Raw genomic sequence first — 26,359 nt, 5'->3', positions numbered from 1 at the left:
ATTGTTTCTGCCTGAGGAGACACTCTGCAGCCTGGGCTCTGTGAGGCTGAGGTGGTGGTCAGAGTGTGCGTTGGGGTCCTGGGGCATCTGCCTTACCTGGCTTGTTTATGAGCGTTAAAGGGACGAAGTTGCAGGTAAGGGCCTCTTGGGAACGTTGCTGGGAATGAGAAACAGCAGGGAAACTACTGAGGGAGAGATTCAAGGTGAATGATGGGAAGTATAGAGTAGCTATTCTGGGGCTACTGTCTTTTCCAGAACACAGACATACTGGCTTAGAAATAGAGGAATTGGAGAGGCACAGTGGATCATGTCTTTAATCACAGCACTGCAGCTGGCCACGGCAGGAGTTCAAGACCAACCTGGGTGACATAGTGGGATCCTGTCTCTACAAAAAAATAAGAATTAGCCCTGCATTTTGGCACATGTCTGTAGTTCCAACTACCTGGGAGGCTGAGGTGGGAGGGTTCCTTTGTCCCAGGAGGTTGAGGCTACAGTGAGCCATGATCATGCCAGCATACTCCATCCTGGGCAACAGATCAAGACCCTGTCTCAAAAAAGAGATAGGGAGAGGGGAAGAGGGGGAGAGAGAGAAATAGAAGAATTAACCCAGAGCCTTTTTAAAGATGAAACCTGAAACGTGTTTGTTTATTTATTTATTTAGAGATGGGCTCTCACTATAGTGTCCAGACCCACACTCCTGGGGTCAAGCCATTCTCCCACATCAGCCTCAGTAGCTGGGATTACAGGTGCTTGCCAATGCACCCAGCTTGAAACTTGTTATTTTAGTCTCTTCTGGACCCGAATTCAAGAGCCTTAAGACTTCATCTAAAACTTTGTATCTCTTATGGCTACCTGCATGTTTCATTTTCTAGCCTGAACTCTTATAAGAAACATCGGTCTTGGCTGGCGCAGTGGCTCACACCTGTAATCCCAGCACTTTGGGAGGCTGAGGTGGGCGGTTTACTTGAGGTCAGGAGTTCGAGACCAGCCTGGCCAACATGGTGAAACCCTGTCTCTACCAAAAATACAAAAATTAGCCGGGTGTGGTGGCTCACGTCTGTAGTCCCAGCCACTTGGGAGGCTGAGACAGGAAAATCACTTGAACCTGGGAGGCAGAGGTTGCAGTGATCCAAGATCATGCCATTGCACTCTAGCCTGGGTGACAGAGTGAGACTCCATCTCAAAAAAAGAAAGAAACATCGGTCTTGACAAGTAAGCTGTGGAGCAGCTCACTGCCGTGGGACCCTAAAGAGAGGGTCTATTGTGTGACATTCACCCTCTGACCTAATGCCTTCTGTTTGGGACAAATGGGGTCCCAGGCAGCCTGGGCCTAGTGGGTGGCCATGAGAGGTAGAGGAGGGACCCAGCAGAGCTCATGCCTGAGGGCTTCTGATGGACCTGGGACTCTCTGCTTTGCAGCTTGAAGAGCCAGGATGGCAGTCAACAAAGGCCCCACCTTGCTGGATGGAGACGTCCCTGTAAGTAACTTGGGCATATATGTGATGGGATGGGCAACTGAGTGGGGAGGAAGAAGCAGGGAGGGAGATGTAGGGGACTTAGAGCAAGGTATGCCCAGATTCAAATTCTGCTCCATTGACTACCATTTCTTAGTTATTCTTGCCCTCACCACCTCCCAGTTGGAGGAAATGGAAGGGGGAAAAAAGATGCCTATTAAAAGCTAAGCACCTTGAAAACAAGGAGTAGAAATCCCGGCTTGGGGACGGCGGGATGGAGAGGAAGAAAACTACTGTGTTTAAACGCTGATGCAGAAGCCCATGCTCTGCTCACAGCCCAGCTGGATGAGTGTTCTGTGAGGAGCCTCTGCATCCTGTGACTCCAGCAGCATCATCCACATGGCAAACAGCAACTCCCGGAGTGAGACAGTGCACAGCCTGTGCTGCTGGTTGGGGAGAGGGTGGGATATTCCCTGTGTCTGGTGTTCTGTCACTGACCTGGTTTTCACTGTGACTTGAAGTGGCTTGATACTTTTAGGAATGTTCGATGCCTCCTGGCAAGGCATCTCAGATTTAGGCACAGTTCAGATAGTAAAACTTAAAAATTATGAACCCAGCCAGGTGATGTGGCTCACACCTATAATCCCAGCACTTTGGGAGGCCAAAGCAGGCGGATCATGAGGTCAGGAGATCGAGACCATCTTGGTCAACATTGTGAAACCCTGCCTCTACTAAAAACACAAAAATTAGCTGGGTGTGATGGCGCACACCTGTAGTCCCAGGTACTTGGGAGGCTGAGGCAGGAGAATTGCTTGAACATGGGAGGCGGAGATTGCAGTGAGCCAAGATCGCACCAATGCACTCCAGCCTGGCCACAGAGCAAGACTCTATCTCAAACCTGTACAATATCCATCTTGCCCCAGGCTTTAACTAACTCTTGCACTAGGAATCACTTTGTTTTGTATTGAATCATAGAACAGAGAAAGGTATAAAATAGTCAAGTGCATAGTTAAGTGATTCTAACAGACGGTGGTTTATTCCCTTCCCAGGATGTCTTTCCGGCTTTGGCTTTGTCTAAAGCAACCTCGGAAGGCTCTGCCCAAAGTGTGCAAGAGAATGTTTTCTTGTTTATAGTTATAGTCTATTTCTAGTTCAAATTTCAAACTCACCTGCAGGATAAAAAACTAAGATATTGTGAGCCACTCTGTCTAGTGTACATGCTTGATGGAAGTCTTTGAACTCCGCCTCCTACAAACAGAACAGGCCAGGTCTTCACCTTGTGAGCAGAACCATGCCACCGTGTCATATTCAAAGCCACAGAGTGCCTGAGCATCTGAGTCTGACCTGGGAGTTTTTTTCTTTTTACTTTTGATGTAGAGAATTCTCAACATTTGTAAGAATAGACAGAAAAGAACATAATAAGCCCCACATACCCTTTATTAGCCCTGACGACCATGAATTCATGGCCAATCCTGCCTCATCCCCACGTCCATGAATTCCCCCACTTGGTGTTACTTTGAAGCAAATCCCAGGGAGGCCATTTCCAGCTCGAGTTGGAATCCTGGCTCTGCCACTTACCAGCTCTGTGATCTCAGGTGAATCACTTCCTGTTTCTGGGTGTCAGTCTCCTCATGGAGTTAGTGCTGGTGACAGTGGATGGTTGTTAGAGTTAAGTGAGCTCGCCAACTGGGCACTGTGGCTCACGCCCGTAATCCCAGCACTTTGGGAGGCCGAGGCGGGCAGATCATTAGGTCAAGAGATTGAGACCATCCTGGCCAACATGGTGAAACCTCATCTCTACTAAAAATACAAAAATTAGTTGGGCGTGGTGGCAGGTACCTGTAGTCCCAGCTACTCAGGAGGCTGAGGCAGGAGAATCACTTGAACCTGGGATGCAGAGGTTGCAGGGAGCCAAGATCCTGCCATTGTACTCCAGCCTGGGTGACACAGTGAGACTCTATCTCTAAATAAATAAATAAATAAGAAAAAGCTAAGTGAGCTTGTGTCACCGAGGCACCCAGACCGGTGCCTGCAGCATAATGGTAACTGGTACATGTCCTTCCCTCTGCATGCCTAGAATTCATTCTTTTATTTATTCTTTTTTTTAGAGACAGAGTCTAGCTCTGTCACCCCAGCTGGAGTGCAGTGTCACCATCATAGTTCCCTGCAGCCTCAACCTGGTCTCAGGCAGTCCTCTCACCTCAGTCTCCCAAGTAGCTGGGACTCTGTAGTCCACATGCCATCAAAAATTAGCATGGCCAACTATTTGTGTGTGTGTCTGTGTGTACATGTGTGCATGTGTGTGTGTGTGTGTGTGTGTGTCTCAAAGTGATCTCAAACTCCTGGCTTCAAATGATCCTCCACACTCAGCCTCCGAAAGTGTAGGGATTACAGGCATGAGCTTCTCCACTTAGCCCTAGAATTCATTATTTTACTCAAAGACTGGTGTTTTTTCACCAAGGTTCCTGGGTGACTGATGCCAAAAGATGCATTACTAACAGCACAGAAATGAGAAACGATTGTTCCGCTACACCCAGTGTGCTCAGATCACACCCAGAGTGCTGTCTGAGTGCTTTTTTTTGAGACAGGGTCTCATTCCGTCAACCAGGCTGTAGTGCAGTGGCATGATTCTGGCTCACTACAGCCTCCGTCTCCCAGGCTCAAGCCATCTTCCCACCTCAGGCTTCTGAGGAGCTGGGACCACAGGCACACAACACCATGGCCTGCTAATTTTTTTTTGTAGAGACGAGTTCTCCCTATATTTCCCAGCCTGAACCCCTGGGCTCAAGCAAGGGTGCTATATTTTTAAGAAAGATAATGTAGGCCGGGCGCGGTGGCTCACACCTATAGTCCCAGCACTTTGGGAGGCAGAGGCGGGTGGGTCATGAGGTCAAGAGATCAAGACCATCCTGGTCAACATGGTGAAACCCCATCTCTACTAAAAATACAAAAATTAGCTGGGCACGGTGGCACATGCCTATAATCCCAGCTACTTGGGAGGCTGAGGCAGGAGAATTGCTTGAACCCAGGAGGCGGAGGTTGCGGTGAGCCGACATCGCGCCATTGCACTTCAGCGTGGGTAACAAGAGCAAAACTCCGTCTCAAAAAAAAAGAAAGAAAGATAATGTAAAACTATAGCATGTCCAGGAGAGGGGGTCACCAGACCACAGTGTGAATCATTTCAGATTTCAGCTCAGCAAAGCTGAAAACAAGGGGAGAGCTCTCATTCATGGAGACATTCAAATATAAGTCTTGGCTGGGCACAGTGGCTCATGCCTGTAATCTCAGTGATTTGGGAGGCTGAGGCAGGAGGATCACTTGAGTCTAGGAGTTCAAGACCAGCCTGGGTAACAAAGCAAGACCCCTGTCTCTGAAAAATAAAAATATTAGCAAGGCATGGTGTCACACGCCTGCAGTCCCAGCTACTAGGGAGGCTCTGGTGGGAGAGAGGGTGAGTGTTTCTAGACTGAGGGAAGGAAGGAGAGTGTTCTAGGCTGTGGGAGGGAAGGAGTTAGTGTTCTAGGCTGTGGGAGGGAAGGAAGGTGAGTGTTCCAGAGTGTGGGAGGGAAGGAGAATGTTCTAGGCTGTGGCAGAGAAGGAGAGTGTTCTAGGCTGTGGGAGGGAAGGAGATCGTGTTCTAGGCTGTGGGAGGGAAGGAGATCGTGTTCTAGGCTGTGGGAGGGAAGGAAGGTGAGTGTTCCAGACTGTGGGAGGGAAGGACAGTGTTTTAGGCTATGGGAGAGAAGGAAGGAGAGTGTTCTAGGCTGTGGGAGGGAAGGAGAGTGTTCTCGGCTGTGGGAGGGAAAGACATCGTGTTCTAGGCTGTGGGAGGGAAGGAAGGTGAGTGTTCTCGGCTGTGGGAGGGAAGGAGAGTGTTCTAGGCTGTGGGAGGGAAGGAGAGTGTTCTAGGCTGTGGGAGGGAAGGAGAGTGTTCTAGGCTGTGGGAGGGAAGGAAGGAGAGTGTTCCAGGCTGTGGGAGGGAAGGAAGGAGAGTGTTCTAGGCTGTGGGAGGGAAGGAAGGAGAGTGTTCTAGGCTGTGGGAGGGAAGGAAGGAGAGTGTTCCAGGCTGTGGGAGGGAAGGAAGGAGAGTGTTCCAGGCTGTGGGAGGGAAGGAAGGAGAGTGTTCCAGGCTGTGGGAGGGAAGGAAGGAGAGTGTTCCAGGCTGTGGGAGGGAAGGAAGGAGAGTGTTCCAGGCTGTGGGAGGGAAGGAAGGAGAGTGTTCCAGGCTGTGGGAGGGAAGGAAGGAGAGTGTTCTAGGCTGTGGGAGGGAAGGAGAGTGTTCTAGGCTGTGGGAGGGAAGGAGAGTGTTCTAGGCTGTGGGAGGGAAGGAAGGAGAGTGTTCTAGGCTGTGGGAGGGAAGGAAGGAGAGTGTTCTAGGCTGTGGGAGGGAAGGAAGGAGAGTGTTCTAGGCTGTGGGAGGGAAGGAAGGAGAGTGTTCTAGGCTGTGGGAGGGAAGGAAGGAGAGTGTTCTAGGCTGTGGGAGGGAAGGAAGGAGAGTGTTCTAGGCTGTGGGAGGGAAGGAAGGAGAGTGTTCTAGGCTGTGGGAGGGAAGGAAGGAGAGTGTTCTAGGCTGTGGGAGGGAAGGAAGGAGAGTGTTCTAGGCTGTGGGAGGGAAGGAAGGAGAGTGTTCTAGGCTGTGGGAGGGAAGGAAGGAGAGTGTTCTAGGCTGTGGGAGGGAAGGAAGGAGAGTGTTCTAGGCTGTGGGAGGGAAGGAAGGAGAGTGTTCTAGGCTGTGGGAGGGAAGGAAGGAGAGTGTTCTAGGCTGTGGGAGGGAAGGAAGGAGAGTGTTCCAGGCTGTGGGAGGGAAGGAGAGTGTTCTAGGCTGTGGGAGGGAAGGAAGGAGAGTGTTCTAGGCTGTGGGAGGGAAGGAAGGAGAGTGTTCTAGGCTGTGGGAGGGAAGGAAGGAGAGTGTTCTAGGCTGTGGGAGGGAAGGAAGGAGAGTGTTCCAGGCTGTGGGAGGGAAGGAGAGTGTTCTAGGCTGTGGGAGGGAAGGAAGGAGAGTGTTCTAGGCTGTGGGAGGGAAGGAAGGAGAGTGTTCTAGGCTGTGGGAGGGAAGGAAGGAGAGTGTTCTAGGCTGTGGGAGGGAAGGAAGGAGAGTGTTCTAGGCTGTGGGAGGGAAGGAAGGAGAGTGTTCTAGGCTGTGGGAGGGAAGGAGAGTGTTCTAGGCTGTGGGAGGGAAGGAAGGAGAGTGTTCTAGGCTGTGGGAGGGAAGGAAGGAGAGTGTTCTAGGCTGTGGGAGGGAAGGAAGGAGAGTGTTCCAGGCTGTGGGAGGGAAGGAAGGAGAGTGTTCCAGGCTGTGGGAGGGAAGGAAGGAGAGTGTTCTAGGCTGTGGGAGGGAAGGAAGGAGAGTGTTCCAGGCTGTGGGAGGGAAGGAAGGAGAGTGTTCTAGGCTGTGGGAGGGAAGGAAGGAGAGTGTTCCAGGCTGTGGGAGGGAAGGAGAGTGTTCTAGGCTGTGGGAGGGAAGGAAGGAGAGTGTTCTAGGCTGTGGGAGGGAAGGAAGGAGAGTGTTCCAGGCTGTGGGAGGGAAGGAGAGTGTTCTAGGCTGTGGGAGGGAAGGAAGGAGAGTGTTCCAGGCTGTGGGAGGGAAGGAGAGTGTTCTAGGCTGTGGGAGGGAAGGAAGGAGAGTGTTCCAGGCTGTGGGAGGGAAGGAAGGAGAGTGTTCTAGGCTGTGGGAGGGAAGGAAGGAGAGTGTTCTAGGCTGTGGGAGGGAAGGAAGGAGAGTGTTCTAGGCTGTGGGAGGGAAGGAAGGAGAGTGTTCTAGGCTGTGGGAGGGAAGGAAGGAGAGTGTTCTAGGCTGTGGGAGGGAAGGAAGGAGAGTGTTCCAGGCTGTGGGAGGGAAGGAGAGTGTTCTAGGCTGTGGGAGGGAAGGAGAGTGTTCTAGGCTGTGGGAGGGAAGGAAGGAGAGTGTTCTAGGCTGTGGGAGGGAAGGAGAGTGTTCTAGGCTGTGGGAGGGAAGGAAGGAGAGTGTTCTAGGCTGTGGGAGGGAAGGAAGGAGAGTGTTCTAGGCTGTGGGAGGGAAGGAAGGAGAGTGTTTTAGGCTGTGGGAGGGAAGGAAGGAGAGTGTTCTAGGCTGTGGGAGGGAAGGAAGGAGAGTGTTCTAGGCTGTGGGAGGGAAGGAAGGAGAGTGTTCTAGGCTGTGGGAGGGAAGGAAGGAGAGTGTTCTAGGCTGTGGGAGGGAAGGAAGGAGAGTGTTCTAGGCTGTGGGAGGGAAGGAAGGAGAGTGTTCTAGGCTGTGGGAGGGAAGGAAGGAGAGTGTTCTAGGCTGTGGGAGGGAAGGAAGGAGAGTGTTCTAGGCTGTGGGAGGGAAGGAAGGAGAGTGTTCTAGGCTGTGGGAGGGAAGGAAGGAGAGTGTTCTAGGCTGTGGGAGGGAAGGAAGGAGAGTGTTCCAGGCTGTGGGAGGGAAGGAAGGAGAGTGTTCTAGGCTGTGGGAGGGAAGGAAGGAGAGTGTTCTAGGCTGTGGGAGGGAAGGAAGGAGAGTGTTCTAGGCTGTGGGAGGGAAGGAAGGAGAGTGTTCTAGGCTGTGGGAGGGAAGGAAGGAGAGTGTTCTAGGCTGTGGGAGGGAAGGAAGGAGAGTGTTCTAGGCTGTGGGAGGGAAGGAAGGAGAGTGTTCTAGGCTGTGGGAGGGAAGGAAGGAGAGTGTTCCAGGCTGTGGGAGGGAAGGAGAGTGTTCTAGGCTGTGGGAGGGAAGGAAGGAGAGTGTTCTAGGCTGTGGGAGGGAAGGAAGGAGAGTGTTCTAGGCTGTGGGAGGGAAGGAAGGAGAGTGTTCCAGGCTGTGGGAGGGAAGGAGAGTGTTCTAGGCTGTGGGAGGGAAGGAAGGAGAGTGTTCTAGGCTGTGGGAGGGAAGGAAGGAGAGTGTTCTAGGCTGTGGGAGGGAAGGAAGGAGAGTGTTCTAGGCTGTGGGAGGGAAGGAAGGAGAGTGTTCTAGGCTGTGGGAGGGAAGGAAGGAGAGTGTTCTAGGCTGTGGGAGGGAAGGAAGGAGAGTGTTCTAGGCTGTGGGAGGGAAGGAAGGAGAGTGTTCTAGGCTGTGGGAGGGAAGGAAGGAGAGTGTTCCAGGCTGTGGGAGGGAAGGAGAGTGTTCTAGGCTGTGGGAGGGAAGGAAGGAGAGTGTTCTAGGCTGTGGGAGGGAAGGAAGGAGAGTGTTCTAGGCTGTGGGAGGGAAGGAAGGAGAGTGTTCTAGGCTGTGGGAGGGAAGGAAGGAGAGTGTTCCAGGCTGTGGGAGGGAAGGAGAGTGTTCTAGGCTGTGGGAGGGAAGGAAGGAGAGTGTTCTAGGCTGTGGGAGGGAAGGAAGGAGAGTGTTCTAGGCTGTGGGAGGGAAGGAAGGAGAGTGTTCTAGGCTGTGGGAGGGAAGGAAGGAGAGTGTTCTAGGCTGTGGGAGGGAAGGAAGGAGAGTGTTCTAGGCTGTGGGAGGGAAGGAGAGTGTTCTAGGCTGTGGGAGGGAAGGAAGGAGAGTGTTCTAGGCTGTGGGAGGGAAGGAAGGAGAGTGTTCTAGGCTGTGGGAGGGAAGGAAGGAGAGTGTTCCAGGCTGTGGGAGGGAAGGAAGGAGAGTGTTCCAGGCTGTGGGAGGGAAGGAAGGAGAGTGTTCTAGGCTGTGGGAGGGAAGGAAGGAGAGTGTTCCAGGCTGTGGGAGGGAAGGAAGGAGAGTGTTCTAGGCTGTGGGAGGGAAGGAAGGAGAGTGTTCCAGGCTGTGGGAGGGAAGGAGAGTGTTCTAGGCTGTGGGAGGGAAGGAAGGAGAGTGTTCTAGGCTGTGGGAGGGAAGGAAGGAGAGTGTTCCAGGCTGTGGGAGGGAAGGAGAGTGTTCTAGGCTGTGGGAGGGAAGGAAGGAGAGTGTTCCAGGCTGTGGGAGGGAAGGAGAGTGTTCTAGGCTGTGGGAGGGAAGGAAGGAGAGTGTTCCAGGCTGTGGGAGGGAAGGAAGGAGAGTGTTCTAGGCTGTGGGAGGGAAGGAAGGAGAGTGTTCTAGGCTGTGGGAGGGAAGGAAGGAGAGTGTTCTAGGCTGTGGGAGGGAAGGAAGGAGAGTGTTCTAGGCTGTGGGAGGGAAGGAAGGAGAGTGTTCTAGGCTGTGGGAGGGAAGGAAGGAGAGTGTTCCAGGCTGTGGGAGGGAAGGAGAGTGTTCTAGGCTGTGGGAGGGAAGGAGAGTGTTCTAGGCTGTGGGAGGGAAGGAAGGAGAGTGTTCTAGGCTGTGGGAGGGAAGGAGAGTGTTCTAGGCTGTGGGAGGGAAGGAAGGAGAGTGTTCTAGGCTGTGGGAGGGAAGGAAGGAGAGTGTTCTAGGCTGTGGGAGGGAAGGAAGGAGAGTGTTTTAGGCTGTGGGAGGGAAGGAAGGAGAGTGTTCTAGGCTGTGGGAGGGAAGGAAGGAGAGTGTTCTAGGCTGTGGGAGGGAAGGAAGGAGAGTGTTCTAGGCTGTGGGAGGGAAGGAGAGTGTTCTAGGCTGTGGGAGGGAAGGAAGGAGAGTGTTCTAGGCTGTGGGAGGGAAGGAAGGAGAGTGTTCTAGGCTGTGGGAGGGAAGGAAGGAGAGTGTTCTAGGCTGTGGGAGGGAAGGAAGGAGAGTGTTCTAGGCTGTGGGAGGGAAGGAAGGAGAGTGTTCTAGGCTGTGGGAGGGAAGGAAGGAGAGTGTTCTAGGCTGTGGGAGGGAAGGAAGGAGAGTGTTCCAGGCTGTGGGAGGGAAGGAAGGAGAGTGTTCTAGGCTGTGGGAGGGAAGGAAGGAGAGTGTTCTAGGCTGTGGGAGGGAAGGAAGGAGAGTGTTCTAGGCTGTGGGAGGGAAGGAAGGAGAGTGTTCTAGGCTGTGGGAGGGAAGGAAGGAGAGTGTTCCAGGCTGTGGGAGGGAAGGAAGGAGAGTGTTCTAGGCTGTGGGAAGGAAGGAGAGTGTTCTAGGCTGTGGGAGGGAAGGAAGGAGAGTGTTCTAGGCTGTGGGAGGGAAGGAAGGAGAGTGTTCCAGGCTGTGGGAGGGAAGGAAGGAGAGTGTTCTAGGCTGTGGGAGGGAAGGAGAGTGTTCTAGGCTGTGGGAGGGAAGGAAGGAGAGTGTTCTAGGCTGTGGGAGGGAAGGAGAGTGTTCTAGGCAGTGTGGCCAGCATCCACAGGAAGTGTGATAGTACCTCAGAAAGACCAGAAAAATGTTTGGAGAAGCCACCAATCAAACCTGGTCAAAAATCTAGCCAGTAACAGCACTTGCTCTGTAGCAGGCAGTATTAGAGGAGTGATTTGTGCTGGGGGGGGATGTGACTCAGCCCCTGGTGAACAGAGCTTGCCTTGGCAGCTCTCCAGAATCTGGACGGTGACCAGGAGGACGTGGCGGCTGACTTGTTTTCCCGTGGGTCTCCCCTGCTCTCAGGATTGTGGCATTGAATGACCTCTTTGTCGTTGGTTCCCCCAGGTCACTTAGAGTCAGGCTAGTCCCCATGACCCTGGGGTCACTTCCCGGGTGCCTGGAGAGGGAGGGCCACAGCTTTTGTGTGTTCCTTCCATAGCAGGAGCAGGAGAACGTGCTGCAGCGGGTGCTGCAGCTGCCCGTGGTGAGTGGCACCTGCGAGTGCTTCCAGAAGACCTACACCAGCACCAAGGAAGCCCATCCACTGGTGGCCTCTGTGTGCAACGCCTACGAGAAGGGCGTGCAGAGCGCTGGGAGCTTGGCGGCCTGGAGCGTGGAGCCGGTGGTCCGCAGGCTGTCCACCCAGTGTGAGTCCTCGCCACTCAGCATCTGCCTGCTTGTTCACTGACTACCTGCCAGTCTGGCTGTCTGCCTCTCAGTGTGTCTGACTGTCTGATAACTTGCTTGTGTGTCTGCTTAACTGCCTACCTAGCTGCCTACATCCCATTACATGGTCTTACCTACGGATATAAAAGTATACATATGGCCGGGCGCAGCGGCTCACACCTATAATCTCAGCACTTTGGGAGGCTGAGACGGGCAGATCACAAGGTCAGGAGTTCGAGACCAGCCTGGCCAATATGGTGAAACCCCGTCTCGACTAAAAATACAAAACGTAGCTGGGTGTGGTGGCGGGCGCCTATAGTCCCAGCTACTCGGGAGGCTGAGGCAGGAGAATCGCTTGAACCCAGGAGGTGGAGGTTGCCGTGAGCCAAGATTGCACCACTGCACTCCAGTCTGGCGACAGAGTGAGACTCTGTCTCAAAAAAAAAAAGATATACATACAAATCTGTTTTCATGTATAGACGCCTGTCTACAGCCCAGCTGCCATGTTCCTAGGAAATAATGAGGGCCAGAGAATCCGCAGGGGAAGGGAAGGCAGAGCTGGGCAGGCAGTGGTGAGGGTGTGGCAGCACAGGGAGCAGCAGCAAGAACAGCAGAGTCTGGGAGAGGCAGAGGCAGCGGCACTAGGGACCCCAGCAGGGCTGGAGGACCGTTCTCCTTGGAGGGAGGGGAAAGCTGGCCGAGCCCAGCAGCTGATGGTAGCGGGTCGTGACAGGAGGGGGCAGCAGAGAGCCGCCAGCCAGGGCCCTGGAGGCAGAAGACGGCTCTCATGCGGCCCTTGCCAGGTGTGCCCCACTCAAATTGTTCTGCCCCATCTGAACATGTGGCCTCTAAGCATCGCTCCTGACAGCTCTGAGGGAAACCGCAGTCATGCCAAGAAGTCTAGCACCTTCCACCATCCTAATTAGAGAGTAATGGGATTTGAGGACTCCACGCAGCAAATGGGAGAGGACAGGTGTGAACACAGAAAACGGGAGAGGACAGATGGGAAGGCCAGCCCTGTCCCTGGCCGCACCTCCTTCAATGCTTTCCCTGAGTCTTATTCTGCCTAACGGGAAGACAGCCCGGTCATCTGGGCTCTCTGCGGCTTGAGCATTTTGTGAAGTAAAATAAGGTATCTGGATAAAGAATACAGGAAAGAGCATAAAGAACTCTCCTCGAAAGCTGTGTCCCCACGGCCAGGGTTGCAGAGCCTGTTTCGTGGCCGACCTGGGCGGGATCCCCCTGAAGCATGTGCAGCTCTGATGCGTGCCCTCTCTCCGGGGCAACACTTTCCCTTCCCTGCCACCTTCTTCTGGTGGTCGACCATCTCAACACTGAGTGGTTAAAAAAGAAGGGGATAGGCCTTGTGCAGTGGCTCACGCCTATAATCCCAGCACTTTGGGAGGCCAAGGCAGGTGGATCACAAGGTTAAGAGATCGAGACCATCCTGGCCAACATGGTGAAACTCCGTTTCTTCTAAAAATGCAAAAAATTAGCTGGGTGTGGTAGTGCCCACCTGTAGTCCCAGCTACTCAGGAGGCGGAGGCAGGAGAATCGCTTGCACCTGGGAGGTGGAGGCTGCAGTGAGCTGAGATTGTGTCTCTGTACTCCAGTCTGGCAACAGAACGAGAATCCATCTCAAAAAAAAAAAAAAAAAAAGAAGAAGAAGAAGGGCGTGGACAGCCTGGGGCCTGCACTGGCTGTGCTGGGAGTTTGTCGCATTGAAAGCTAAGCAGGCTCAGCCCCAGCCTCACTGCACCTGCCTTCCTCTCATACCTCTGTTCTCCCTCCTCATGCTCACTCAGAGCCCCCGTGCTGGTGGGGAGGGAAGAGAATGGGGGAAAGAACAGCACTTCTTGGTGATTCATTGAGTTCCTATCATTCTTCCCCACAGCGATCCTGCCAGGCAGGCACCATTAATTCACCATAGGAAGCAGAGGCTCAGACAGGCTTGGGCTTGCTGAGGCCATGGGCTGCACAGATGTGGGCACTCGGCATTCTGAGTGCAGGCTTGAACAACTCCAGAGTTCCCCAGATGGAAGAAACCGGCCTGGGTCTGGAGGAGTCCCAGCAGATGTGGGCTAAAGAAGCCAAAGGGCCTGGGGCCCAGAGATGCTGGGAGGCAGCAGGCCTGGGATTTGAGGGCTCCAAGTCACTTCCTTGGCACAGAGGCCACTGCTAGATTCTAATGGTGAGGGGTGGGGCTCACCCAAACCTGGCCCTTTCCTTCCAGTCACAGCTGCCAACGAGCTGGCCTGCCGGGGCCTGGACCACCTGGAGCAAAAGATCCCAGCCCTTCAGTACCCTCCTGAAAAGGTAAGCCTTTCCCACCTCGAGAGCCTCCCTGCACTCTAGCCACCCCTCTCAGGGAGGAGAGGGCAGGGGCTGCTGAGGCAGTGACTGTACGTCTGTGTCCCACGGCGAGTGCCCTCCAAGGCCGGTGGAGGCTGCCTGCTCCCAAGGCCACACCACAGGCTCCTCTTTTCCCCGTGAAGCCAGATGGAGGTGGGGTTCCTGGAAGTTGGGTTTCTGGGACCAGCAGGCACAATCCCAGAGGCAAACTCAAACAGATGCTCAGGGCATTCCCACTACTCCCAATACCATGCCCTGGGGTCTGGGGTCCATAGTCTGCCCTGGACCACTTGGCGACTACAGCTGCCTAAGATCACAAGTCACACTCATGAAGATCCCAGGAGTGTCATCCCAGGTCCTCAAGAGCCAACATTTTATGGACCATGAGACTGAATGTCACTTTATGTGGCTACATATTCGTTGGGTAGTTGCTATGATAAAGGCCCATTTTTGCTGCTTCTGGGAGATAAGCTTCAGTCTCTGACCTCACCTATCTCACTGACCAACTGTCTACCCTTCCCACGAACACATACCGAGCCCTACCCGATGCCCGGGGCCATTGCCTATGCCTAATCAAGCCCTCACTGAACCCTCTTATCAAGCCTCTGGGATAGGGATCATTACCTCCACTTTACAGAGAGGAAACCAGTGTCTTCCCACAGCCACACAGCCTTAATTGGAGACCACGTGAGAGCAGGTCTGTTCAGCTGTGAGGTCTGTGCTCTCTGCTCCCCTTTTTTCCAGAAAAAGGGCAAGGTTTTTGTCACAAAGGAACTCTCAGGATAGTGAAGAAAAGTCAGATTATTTCAGTGCAGAACCAGTGAAGATCAAGCCCAGCTGTAAATCAATAGAAATGGCGTGTTCTGAGGAAAGGAGGGAGGAGAGTCCTGTGAGCACGAGGGTGTCAGGACACGGGCCACCAAAGAGGAGCTTTGGGGTCATCCTCGCAGGATGGGAGGGATCTTGACAGACAGTGGTGCGGTGTGAAGGAGCCAGGAGACCAAGTAGGTGGCACAGGGCAGGTGGGTGCCCTCTCCCTTTAGAGCCCAGCTTAATTCCGGGTACCCAAATATCAGCACCAGCTCCCTGGGCCTTTAGATGAGGCCTTCCTGGGAGCTAGGCTCAGGGTGCCAGGCCCCAAAAGGGTGGCCATTGTAGGATCTGCCAGACTGCATGCCTAACACCCCACTTACTCCCCCAGATTGCTTCTGAGCTGAAGGACACCATCTCCACCCGCCTCCGCAGCGCCAGAAACAGCATCAGCGTGCCCATCGCCAGCACTTCAGACAAGGTCCTGGGGGCCGCTCTGACTGGGTGCGAGCTCGCCTGGGGGGTGGCCAGAGACACTGCGGAATTTGCTGCCAACACCCGAGCTGGCCAGCTGGCTTCCGAAGGGGCCGACCTGGCCTTGGGCAGCATTGAGAAGGTGGTGGAGTACCTCCTCCCGCCAGACAAGACAGAGTCAGGTACCCATCGTTCGGAGGCTCGGCCTGGGAGTGAGTTGCTGTCACACACATGGCCTGGGATTCAGCAGGAGGTGGCAGGGCTTATCCAGCCCCTGCTCTGGAATAGGGAAGGCCAGTGGGATTTTCAGATGGACTCCTAATAATTCACCCCACCCCCACCCCATCAGTAAAGAGGGAAAGTGAGCTGTGGAAATCACCAGTGAGTTTGTGGTGGGACCAGAACACCTGCTTTCCAGCGCTAGCCATGACCCAGATCTCCCTGGCCCCTCTCTGATCCATCTTCTCTTCTTTTCCCCCATATCCCTACCCAGTCCCTGCTCCTGGACACCAGCAAGCCCAGAAGCCTCCCAAGGCCAAGCCAAGCCTTGTGCGCAGGGTTGGGGCTCTGACCAACACCCTCTCTCGACACACCATGCAGACCGTGGCCCGGGCCCTGGAGCAGGGCCACACCCTGGCCATGTGGATCCCTGGTGTGGCGCCCCTGGTGAGTGTCTGCCCTGTGCCTCCCAGGCCCCTGACCACCCACCTACCACCCCTTCCTGTCCTGAGAACATTCTGTCTTCCATCCTGGGCTGGGGCTTGAGTTCTAAGGACAAGAGGCCTTGACAGGGATGGAGGGCAGCCTTCCAGACCACAGGGAAAGAGAAGGACAGGAGGTTAGCTGAGACCAGGCCTGCCTTGCTAGAGCGGGACTGTTCACTCCCCACCACTCCCCACCCCAACCTCTCTGTATTTTAGCAGAAATAGGCTGGATTGTTTTCATAAGGAATTTTAGTAAGAAACTAAAACCAGAAAAAAAAAAAATAAGGCCGGGTGCGATGGCTCATGCCCATAATCCCAGCACTTTGGGAGGCCGAGGCAGGTGGATCACGAGGTCAAGAGATCGAGACCATCCTGGTCAACATGGTGAAACCCCATCTCTACTAAAAATACAAAAAATTAGCTGGGCATGGTGGTGCGTGCCTGTAATCCCAGCTACTCAGGAGGCTGAGGCAGGAGAATTGCTTGAACCCAGGAGGCGGAGGTTTCGGTGAGCCCGAGATCGCGCCATTGCACTCCAGCCTGGGTGACAAAGCGAGACTCCATCTCAAAAAAAGAAAAAAAAAGGAAAAAGAAAAAGAAAATGGTGGTCTCTTTCTTGATCTCTGGTGGTTACACAGGTGTGTTTTTTTTAATTTGAGATGGAGTCTCGCTCTGTCGCCAGGCACCAGGCTGGAGTGCAGTGGCACGAGCTTGGCTCACTGCAACCTCCACCTCCTAGATTCAAGCACTGCTCCTGCTTCAGCCTCCCAAATAGCTGGGACTACAGGCGTGAGCCACCATGCCCAGCTAATTTTTTTTTTTTTTTTAGTAGAGATGGGGTTTCACCTGTTGGCCAGGATGATCTCGATCTCTTGACCTTGTGATCCACCTGCCTTGGCCTCCCAAAGTGCTGGGATTACAGGCGTGAGCCACCACGCCAGGCCTAGGTGTGTTTTTATAAAAGTTCACAGAGCTTACAATAAGATGTGTGCACTTTAGTGTATGTAGATTACCAGTTAACAAAAAGTTTCAAGAAAAGTCTGCTGGGGCTGAGCCCTGCTCACCACCCTGGTCCTGACCCTTGAGGGGAAGGGCTTCGGCTGCTGGGGCTCCTGGCTTTCAGCAGGGGCAGTGGAGCCAGCGGTGTGCTGCCACCCTCCCTTAGAGCAGCCTGGCCCAGTGGGGTGCGTCAGTGGCCATGGAAGTGGTGTCCCGGCGGAAGAGCGAGGTTCGGGTGCCCTGGCTGCACAGCCTTGCCACCCAGGAGGAGGATCGTGAGGACCAGACAGACACCGAAGGAGAGGAGACAGAGGAGGAGGAAGAATCAGAGACTGAAGAGAAGAAGTTCAGTGAGGTGAGGGGAGAGTGGGAGCCTCAAGGTCCCCCAGCCCACAGACGGGGTGAGAAGCAGAGGCATAGGGTAGTACCCCAGATGCAGGGGTATGGCAGGTGGGTGCAGCACCCTTCACCCCACCCTCAAATGCCCAGTCGATGAGGGACTTCTGTGCCATTCTCTCAGCTGACCCTTCCAACACTCTGTAAACGGCAGGGCAGAGATGACTGTCCTGTTTTGCAGGAGAAGAAACAGAGGTTCAGAGAGGGGATGTGACCTGCCCAAAGCCACGCTCTGGTGGCAGAATAGGCCCCAAGTTGTGTACATTTGGTATTCCTGTGTGTTTCCCCTCTAGCTCTGGGGCTGGTGGGGCGAGAAGGGTCAGGGGAGTCGCCGCAGGAGGCACTGACCCTGCTCTGGCCCCCAGGTAGCAGCCCTGCCAGGCCCTCAGGGCCTCCTGGGCAATGTGGCACACACCCTGCAGAAGGCCCTCCAGACCACCATCTCGGCTGTTACATGGGCACCTGCAGCTGTGCTGGGCATGGCAGGGAGGGTGCTGCACCTCACCCCAGCCCAGGCCGTCACCTCCACCAAGGGGAGGGCCATGTCGCTATCAGATGCCCTGAAGGGCGTTACTGACAACGTGGTGGACACAGTGGTGCACTACGTGCCGGTGAGTCCCACCCCTGGTAAGCTGTTAGTGTCCCAAGGGGGGCTGGACTGGGCAGATAAAGTAGATCTGACTGAAGGGGCTGCAGACCCGTCCTTTCCCTCTGGAGACCCTCCTTAGGCCTCAGTGCCCTGCCAACATGTCGACATACTGCGCCTCTCCCAGCCCCAGGAGGATAGAGGCCCACAGCCCTGGCCTGAGGCCTCCTCCCCTCGGCCCCTCCCACTTGCTGGTAGGAGTCTCCTGCCTCAGCCCTGAGATCCCAGTGGCTCACCCTCACCCCTCTACTCCCAACTGAAGGGCTTGGCAGGTTTAGGGCAGATTTGGGACAGGTTTGGGGCAGGTTTGCATGCTGAGGCCTGGGAAGGGTTGGAGAGGCTTCCAGGGCACTCTAGGGGTGGGCCATGAGTTCAGGAGACAGCAGCAGGCCCCAAGCAATTCTATCACCTGTCACCAGTAGGAAAACCCCCCCAGGATACCAATGCCATCCCTTTGGGAGCCCCTTTCCAGAGCAAGTTACAGGCTGGCAGGCCGGAGCAGGGCTGGTCAGGGCAGAAGGCACCCATAGAGGGTGGGTTTCTCAGTCATTCTCTCCAACAAGCAGCAGGCCAGGGATCTTAGCAGCCGGCTTGTTTGCCCTGCGCCCGGACCAGCCACAGGAAGGCGAGCCCGGACCAGGTCACTGTGCGGGCTGCAAGGAAGGGTTAGGAAAGCTGATGACGTCCCACTGAGCGTTCCCCGGAGGGAGGCCCAGGGATCCTGAAACTCTGGGAGGCCTGGCTTGCCTGAGTGGCCTGGTCCGTGGAGAGGCTCAGGGTGGGCAGGACCTCGGGGTTTTCCCCGGTGCCAACAAACTACCGTCCCGCCCCCCAGCCTGTGCTCTCCGGATGGCCGCCCCCCTGGGGAACAATCGAGGGACCGGGCTGGGCAGGGGCAGTGGGTCGGAGGCTCAGGGACCAGGGCCAGGCCGGGGCTGTCACGCGACTACGGGGCTGAGCAGGGGTGGTGGGTCCGGGGCTCTAAGGCGGCTACCAGGCCCGGGGAAGCGGCGGTGGGTCCGGGGCGCAGGGATGGGGCCGAGCTGGTGCTCTAAGTAGATTGCCGGGTTCCAGCTCCCCAGGCTGTCGCTGATGGAGCCGGAGAGCGAATTCCGGGACATCGACCACCCGCCCCCGGAGACGGAGCGCAGGGCGTCGGGAGCGCAGTCCCCCGGCCCTGAGCCCGCCCCGCGCCCCGCCCAGTCCCGCGGGAACCTTCGCCGCGCGCGGAGCCCCGGCCCGGAGGACGAGGCTGACTCTCCCGCTGCGCCGCGCGCGTTCCCGGCAGTGCCCCGGGAGAAGCCGAAGCGCAGGGTCAGCGACAGCCTCTTTCGCCCCAGCGTCCTGGAGCCCATCCTGGGCCGCGCGCAGTACAGCCAGCTGCGCAAGAAGAGCTGAGCCGCGCGCCCAGACCTCGACCCTCCGCACACACAACCCGCGCAGCCCCGGGCCAGCTGCCTCTTCCAAATCAGCCCCTGGGACCCCGCTGCATCCCCCGGCTGCCGAGGCACACACTTTCTTAGCATCTTTCTGGCGCTTCACCCTCAGAGCCAGTTTTTAAGGGACACCAGAGCCACAGCCTGCTCTGAACTAAAAGAGAAATGGCCTCCGTTGGTTTTTCATCTCTTTAACCAAACGTGTGGCCGAAAGACATTTGACCGTTTTCAAAATTCAGATTCTGCCTCTGTGGATCAACCTTTGCCACAAATGAGTAGCTCTGGTCACCACCCTAAGGTCCAAACAGAGGTTTTGACACATTCTTAGCACTGAACTCAGAGATCCTCTGGCGATCGATCGAGGCTCCTAGCAGACTACTTTGAAGGGAATAATCAGATGCAAAAGCTCTTGCGTGATTATTCATAATTCCAGTGTCACTTTCTGAGTCCCCGCCCCTTCATAGGCTGGGTCCCAGGCCTGTGCTCTGCAGAGCCCGAGGCTTGCTCGAAGCCACGTTTCCATTGGCATCATCACTGTCTTCACCTGCGTAGTCACTCTCTTGATGCCCCCCAGATGCTGGGGAAGGAAAATGGTGACCATATATATAGACTTTATAGCCACAGAACAGGAATGTTAATATTTGATAAATCTAGACAATACATTCATACAATTATAAAATTCATACATTGCAAAAGGGTGTGTGTCTCTCTCCCTGAGCCCCCATGTTCCCCTCCATAAAAACCAGCATGGTGCCGCTCTCATGTGTGCCCGTGGTTATGGTGCCGCTCTCATGTGTGCCCGTGGTTATGGGCTATGCCCCTGCAGGCACGTGTCTGCACTTCCTGCTTGCCTTCGAATTAGCCTGCTTTTTTCACTTAATAACTCAGCTTGGAGAGATTTATGTATCACATCATAAATCCCACTCGCTCTTTTCGATGGCCGCATAATAACTACTGCGTAGTATGGATATGCCTTGTTTAATTTAACTAGTTCCCTAACGATGGACTTTTAAGTCCTTTCCTTTTTTTCTTTTTATTGCTACTGCAAACAGTGCTATAATAAATGTCCTGACCAAAATGTCTAGTGTACATGTGTGGATATGTATATATATGATAAGTGTGTAACTTGTAACCATGACATGCTAGTGAAATAATATGTGCACTTCAAGTATTGCTAGATAACGCCGAGTAGCCTTCCAAACCAAACCTTATTTTTCTAGTTATTTTCACCTGCAGCTTCAGAAATATGCACAGAAAATTATGACTCTTTGGTCAGTCCTTTTAGACATCTGTATATTTTTTTGGGGGGGGGCGAGTCTCACCCTGTCACCCAGGCTGGAGTGCAATGCTGCAATCTTGGCTCACCGAAACTTCTGCCTCCCAGGTTCAAGCGATTCTCTGCCTCAGCCTCCCAAGTAGCTGGGGTTACAGGTGTGCGCCACCACACCCAGCGAATTTTTGTGTTTTTAGTAGAGATGGGGTTTCAGCATGTTGGCCAGGCTAGTCTTGAACTTCTGATCTCGTGATCTACCTTCCTTGGCCTCCCAAAGTGCTGGGATTACAGGCATGAGCCGCTGCAGCCGGCCTGACACCCACATATTTATATTCATCTTCTACAGGCTTCCCTCAGACCCATAAGCACCCACGCTGTTGGCTCTCAGTCTGCTGCACCCTGGAAGCCCCCACTCCTGGAACTGACTCTGGGCCCTGGCAGATCTTTGGTGTAATGAGACATGGGCCTTGATCTGCAGTTTTGGAGTCTGAGGATGGCAAGAATGGGGACAGGAGAGAGGCTGGTAGACACACACATGAAGACATGGCCAGGCCCCTGGGCCAGCCATGGGCCCTCTGCACCCTACTTCCATGATATAAACTACACCCAGCAGTTCCCTGGTGGGTGTGGAAGGTGGAGTTGGCAAGAGGCGTTCTGAGAAGCTGATTTAACAGGGCTGAGAAGACAGCCCAGCACAGCCCTGGCAGGGCTCCCATGGACAGATGCTGGAAAAGTGACCTTGGGCCTGGATGTGCAGAAAGAAACTCCTGCCTGTCCCGGGCCTCACCCACCCGGGTTGCATTCTTCCTGGGGCTCCGGAAACCACGTTCCTAGTTATCTGCTCCTCGCCAGCCCCGTGGCTCCTCCTGCTAGGCTGTGTTCCAGAAGGCAGGAAAGCTGCCTCCTCAGCCGCATGAGGGCTGTGGCCGCCAACAGGCCCGCTGGCCAGCCCAGCTCCCTCACTCATCCCTGGACCTGGGCGCAAGACTGCAGGCCGAATATGGAATAGGACAGCCCAGGAAGCAAACAGTGTAAGTTGTAAGTTTCTTTTTACTCTTAGAAACCTTTTGAATAGGCAGCAAGGTACACTGAAGCTGCTTCTCTGTATTTTGGACACGTTTGGGACAATAACAAGGGCAAAGTAGCTCCGCTAAATGGCAGACATTTGCTTTCTTGGCTCTAGGCTCAAGGGGGGACTTTCCTCTGTTCTGGGAGGCATCACTTTGGTAAGGCCCCCCAACACTCAGTATCTTCAGTAGCTCAGGACCTACAAAAGACCTTCAGTTCACATAGGGTTGCCCAGGGTCCTTCAGAGAAATACCTAATGGCTTCCATTCCAGCTCACAAAGCCCACTTCTTTTTTTTCACTTTTTTTTTTTTTGAGATGGAGTCACTCTGTCGCTAGGCTGGAGTGCAGTGGCACGATCTTGGTTCACTGCAACCTCCGATTTCCTGGTTCAAGTGATTCTTCTCTTCCTCATTCTCCTCAGTAGCTGGGATTACAGCCACATGCCACCATGTCCAGCTAATTTTTTTTTTTTTTTTTTTTTTTTTTTTAAGTAGAGATGGGGTTTCGCCATGTTGGCCAGAATGGTCTCAATCTCCTGACCTTGAGTCTCACTATGTTGCCCAGGCTGGTCTTGAACTCCTGATCTCAAGCTATCCTCCCGCTTCAGCCTCCCAGAGTGCTGAGATTCCAGGTGTAAGCCACCATACTCAGCCTTGAGTTTCTCTCTAAATGAATTGTATACGCAGGCTGGAGTGCAGTGGCACCATCTAAGCTCACTGCAGCCTCCACCTGCTAGGCTCAAGCCAGAGTATCTTCCTACCTCAACTTCCCTTGTGGCTGGGACTATAGGCCCATGCCACCATGCCTGTCTAATGTTTGTATTTTTTGTAGAAATGGCTTTGCCCTGTTGCCCAGGCTTGTCTCAAACTCCTGGGCTGAAGGGATCTGCCTGATTTGGCCTCCCAGAGTGCTGGGTTTACAGACCTGGGCCACCTTGCCTGGCCCAGAATTGTACCTCTTTTTTTTTTTTTTTTTTGAGATGGCGTCTTGCCCTGTTGCTAGGCTGGAGTACAGTGGTGTGATCTTGGCTCACACAACCTCCACCTCCTGGGTTCAAGTGATTCTCCTGCCTCAGCCTCCTGAGAAGCTGGGGCTACAAGTATGCATTACCACACCCAGCTAATTATTGTATTTTTAGTAGAGAGGGGATTTAACCATGTTGGCCCGGCTGGTCTCGATCTCCTGACCTTGTGATCCACCCTCTTTGGCCTCCCAAAGTGGTGGGATTACAGGTGTGAGCCACCGTGCACGGCCCAGAATTGTACCTCTTAAACACGATGTTTCATCAATCAATATCACCTTTTGTTACATTTTACACACATGAAGATCCAAGTTCAGTTTTCTGCTTCTTCACATTTTCAGGGTCTAATATGATTCTTTCTGGTGATCATGGCGGCAGGCTGCTCTGTGTCGTTCTTGCTCAGGACGGCGACCGATTTAGAATATTTGGGGCCAATGGTGACATTCCACAGTATGTCACAGAACACTACGGTTTCATCTGCTCTTCCCAACTGCTTGAGCTTTTAGTTTCTCCTTAATTGAATTATCTATCAGAGGAAATGGCACAGCTCCTGGCATCCGACAGGCAGATGCTTGGTATCTGAATGATGGTCCTTTGTGATACACAATCAGTGGGCCAGCCTCTCCTCTACAAAGGCTCGAGGTTGTGGAGATTGTGGAGGACTTCCCTATGTCCATGCTGTCCCACATGGGTATTGCAAACCAATCAGGGTAGCTCCATCCCCCTTGACAGTGATTAGTTTGGGGGTACACAGGCCTAAGCTGTGTGGTACATGGAACGGGAAGGAAATCAGCTTGCAGGGCTCTTGACCAAGCCACACCACACACTGCTGTCTTTTTCCTCAGGATGTTTTGTGTCTGAAGGTGATGGCAAAAAAAAAAAAAAAAAAAAAAAAGTTAAAAAGACCTGCTCCTTAGTAATTTTGCCACTGACTCAACCTGCCCAGGAGCCCTCATGCCCTCCGGGTTTCACTCTTCCCGGAGATAACAAATGATCTTATCATTCAAGCCACTTCAAGTTGTGGTTTCTGTTACTGGAGGCTCAGGGTTTCCTAATATAGAGCTACCTGAAGCGCCTGGCAGTTTCTATAGTCTTTAATTATGTTGCCTGATGGTGACAGGTAATCTTCAATGTACATAATAAACAAAATTTCACTGGAAACCACACTGGAGTTTACTTTTTCTAATGGCATTTTAAGTGACAAATATGTTTTCAGATTTTGATTAAAATTCACCTATTCGCTGTAATAGGTAAATACGCCTGTAATCCCAGCATTCTGGGAGGCCCAGGCCAGGGGATCACCTAAGTTCAAGAGTTAGAGACCAGCCCGACCAACATGGAGGAACAGTGTCTCTACTAAAAATACAAAACTAGCCAGGCGTGGTGGCACATGCCTGTGATCCCAGCTACTTGGGAGGCTGAGGCAGGAGAATCTCTTGAACCCTGGAGGCTGAGGTTTCCGTGAGCCGAGATCGCGCCATTGCACTCCAATCCCAGCAACAAGAGGGAAACTGTGTCCTAAAAAAAAAACATTCACTCATTCGCGGTACTTCCAGTGCAAACAATGCATCAAGTCTCAGAGGTGAGGACACCAACCATCTCCTTGAGGCTGGCATGGGCACCCCAGATCACCTCTCCTGCCCCACTGCGCTGAGTTTTCCTTGACAAGGTGTGTAAGATGGAGCTCAATTTTAGACATGCTACAGTGTGAGAAAGTGAGAGTCAGAACTGAGAAAACTTTTTTTTCTTTTTTTGGAATGCTTCACGAATTTGCGGGTCATCCTTGCGCAGGGGACATGCTAATCTTCTTTGTATCGTTCCAATTTTAGTATATGTGCCGCCGAAGCGAGCAGTATTAATACCCCACCTTCTAGAGGGCAAGTGTCTTTTTTTTTTTTTTTTTAATAGAGATGGGGGTGTCACCATGTTGGCTAGGTTGGTCTCTAACTCCTGACCTCAAGTGATCCACCCATCTCGGCCTCCCAAAGTGCTGGGATTACAGGTGTGAGCTACCGCGCCCGGCCTGAGAAAACTTTCTTAAAGTGGGGAGAGGAATGTTTCTGCCAGCTTTGTGTGTGGCGTGCAGGGGGCGTGTTTTGGGGCTGGGAAGAGAAAACCGAGACGGTGAGGAAGGTGACTCGGGCCGAGGACAGGGTGGTCTGAGTCCTGTTTGGAGGCAAATTCTAGAAAATAAGGCGATGCCGTCGTGAGGACGTCGCGCGCTCTGCAGGCCCGGTCCCTTCCCAGGGCCCCGCCGCGCTGTCCGCGGACCGACTCCGCCGCGCCGCCCGGCTGGCGCCTGCGCCCCCCAGCGCCCGGGCGGGCGGAGTTGCGGGTGAGAGCAGGCGGGTTGGGGGGCGGGGGTCCCATGACGGCATCGGAGCGCGCCGCGCTGGGTCTGGAGCCGGCCTGCGCGGCCCGGGAAGACCTCGCTCGCCCCCAGGCAGGTGGGTGTGGGCCCGGGAGCGGGTTGCGAGCAGGACCCGGGTGTGTGCGGGCGCGCACTCCCTCCCCGCGGAGGCCTGGACCCGGGCGCCCTGACCCGGCCCGAGGAGCCCGCAGCCTTGCTCCCAGCCTCCCCAGGCGCTTCCTCTGACGGGCCGGCGTCCTTTTCCCGACAAGGGTGCTGAGGCCGGCATTCCCGGCCTGCGCGGAGGGACGAGCGCCGGGGCTGCGAGGTTGTAGTCACTTTTCCAACTTTCCGGGAGCTCCGTCCCGCGCCTGCCGCCTCCAGCCCCGGCCCTGCCCCGGCCCAGAATCGCGCCTGCGGGGTTGTCCGAGCGTCTTCAGGGCGGGAGCCGGGACCGCACCGAGCTCGGGACGCTCGGGCGAGGCCGGGGCGCGTCGAGGCCCCCGCCGGGTCGCCAGGCCCAGTTTACTGCGATGCGCTCAGGGTCGGGCGCCTAAAAGGGGCTGGTGACTGAATTAACGAAAGGTTCCTGTGTTGAGAGAGACTACGGGGTGAAGAGTAAGTGCCGGTGGCGGTGGGAGGAGGGAGGGCGGGGAAAGTGCCTTAGAGGAAGATTATCCGTCCCTTTTGTTTGTTTTTTTTTTTTTTTTGAGACGGAGTTTCGCTCTTGTTACCCAGGCTGGAGTGCAATGGCGCGATCTCGGCTCACCGCAACCTCCGCCTCCTGGGTTCAGGCAATTCTCCTGCCTCAGCCTCCCGAGTAGCTGGGACTACAGGCGCGCGCCACCGTGCCCTGCTGATTTTTATATTTTTAGTAGAGACGGGTTTTCACCATGTTGACCAGGATGGTCTCGATCTCTTGACCTTGTGATCCACCCGCCTCGGCCTCCCAAAGTGCTGGGATTATAGGCGTGAGCCACCACGCCCGGCCTTCCTTTTTTTTTTTGAGACGGAGACTCATTCTGTTGCCCAGGCTGGAGTGCAGTGTCGCGATCTTGGCTCACAGCAACCTCCGCCTCCCGGGTTCAAGCGATTCTCCTAGGTCAGCCCTCTGAGTAGCTGGGACTACAGGCGTGTGCCATCACGCCTGGCTAATTTTTGTATTTTAATAGAGACGGGGGTTTCACCATGTTGGCCAGGTTGGTCTTGAACTCCTGACCTCGTGATCCGCTCGCCTGGCCCTCCCAAAGTGCTGGGATTTCAGGCGTGAGCCACCGTGCCAGGCTATCCATCACTATTGGGCAGCTGGGACCTTGTGCTGGGCGCTGGTGACAAAGTGCAAAGTGGACCCAGAGGGTCTCTGCCTTCCAGCTCCTGGTGTGGGAGGTGGGGGAGAGGCGCGTAGTGACTGCAGTTGCACTAGAGTGGTCTCGGGCCGGTGGGGCAGCACTGGGGGTTGTGTGTGTGTGGTTGTGGGGTCACAGAGCAGGAGGGCTTCCCTGGTTCCCTGAAGAGGGTGGCTGCAGCCTGAGCTGCGACGGATGAGGCCTGGATAACACCCAGCCGTTGCAGGCAGAGAGAGGCGAGGACAGGCCTGGGATGTGGGAGGTACTGGGAGGTGAGTAGTCCCGGGAGGCAGAGCCTGATTTTTGCATTTGCATTTTGAGAGATGTCCCTGGGGTACAGTGGC

General features: G+C 54.5%; 2 protein-coding genes and 1 non-coding gene across 49 annotated transcripts in view; 2 read left to right on the top strand and 1 right to left on the bottom strand.

Annotated features, from left to right (window-relative positions):
• The first annotated feature begins 21 nt into the window (after positions 1 to 21).
• On the top strand, positions 22 to 20,034 carry PLIN1 (perilipin 1). 3 transcript variants are annotated; one of them, XM_035303810.3, is made up of 9 exons: positions 22 to 134; positions 1,420 to 1,478; positions 10,916 to 11,120; positions 13,373 to 13,455; positions 14,693 to 14,957; positions 15,269 to 15,441; positions 16,645 to 16,833; positions 17,240 to 17,485; positions 18,595 to 20,034. In XM_035303810.3, exons 2-9 carry the CDS (start codon positions 1,434 to 1,436, stop codon positions 18,916 to 18,918), a joined length of 1,530 nt encoding a protein of 509 aa, XP_035159701.3. In that variant the 5' UTR covers positions 22 to 134; positions 1,420 to 1,433; the 3' UTR covers positions 18,919 to 20,034. The 3 variants fall into 3 exon arrangements, with proteins under 3 accessions (XP_035159701.3, XP_008996664.3, XP_035159703.3); XM_008998416.5 differs by having other exon boundaries at positions 10,913 to 11,120; XM_035303812.3 differs by lacking the exon at positions 17,240 to 17,485 and having other exon boundaries at positions 10,913 to 11,120.
• A 1,085-nt stretch (positions 20,035 to 21,119) lies between these two features.
• The window catches only part of KIF7 (kinesin family member 7), a 48,966-nt gene continuing 43,726 nt past the window's right edge, over positions 21,120 to 26,359 (top strand). For 22 of the 45 annotated variants that reach the window (XR_013518687.1, XR_004744392.3, XR_013518686.1 and 19 more), the window contains exon 1: positions 24,696 to 24,766. The gene's annotated coding sequence lies outside the window, so the exon portion shown is untranslated. Of the gene's footprint in view, positions 21,268 to 24,695; positions 25,288 to 26,359 lie in introns of those variants that run through there. The other 23 variants (XM_078326769.1, XM_078326768.1, XM_078326761.1 and 20 more) reach the window with 3 other exon arrangements.
• Positions 24,066 to 24,170, bottom strand: LOC118154903 (U6 spliceosomal RNA). The gene has a single exon (XR_004745155.1). It is a non-coding gene; the product is annotated as a U6 spliceosomal RNA (small nuclear RNA).

The sequence above is a fragment of the Callithrix jacchus genome, chromosome 6 (assembly GCF_049354715.1).
Source record: "Callithrix jacchus isolate 240 chromosome 6, calJac240_pri, whole genome shotgun sequence".
In the NCBI taxonomy this organism is placed as follows: domain Eukaryota; kingdom Metazoa; phylum Chordata; class Mammalia; order Primates; family Cebidae; genus Callithrix; species Callithrix jacchus.
Note: the sequence above shows the minus strand (reverse complement) of the source record. Positions and strands in the feature narration are given on the sequence as shown.

Excerpts from the sequence above, each read along its gene's own strand:
- PLIN1 (XM_008998416.5), top strand. The coding sequence starts at position 1,434 with ATGGCAGTCAACAAAGGCCCCACCTTGCTGGATGGAGACGTCCCT. Across the intron at positions 13,456-14,692 it reads TTCAGTACCCTCCTGAAAAG|ATTGCTTCTGAGCTGAAGGA; the intron begins GTAAGCCTTTCC and ends TTACTCCCCCAG. Across the intron at positions 16,834-17,239 it reads AAGAGAAGAAGTTCAGTGAG|GTAGCAGCCCTGCCAGGCCC; the intron begins GTGAGGGGAGAG and ends TCTGGCCCCCAG.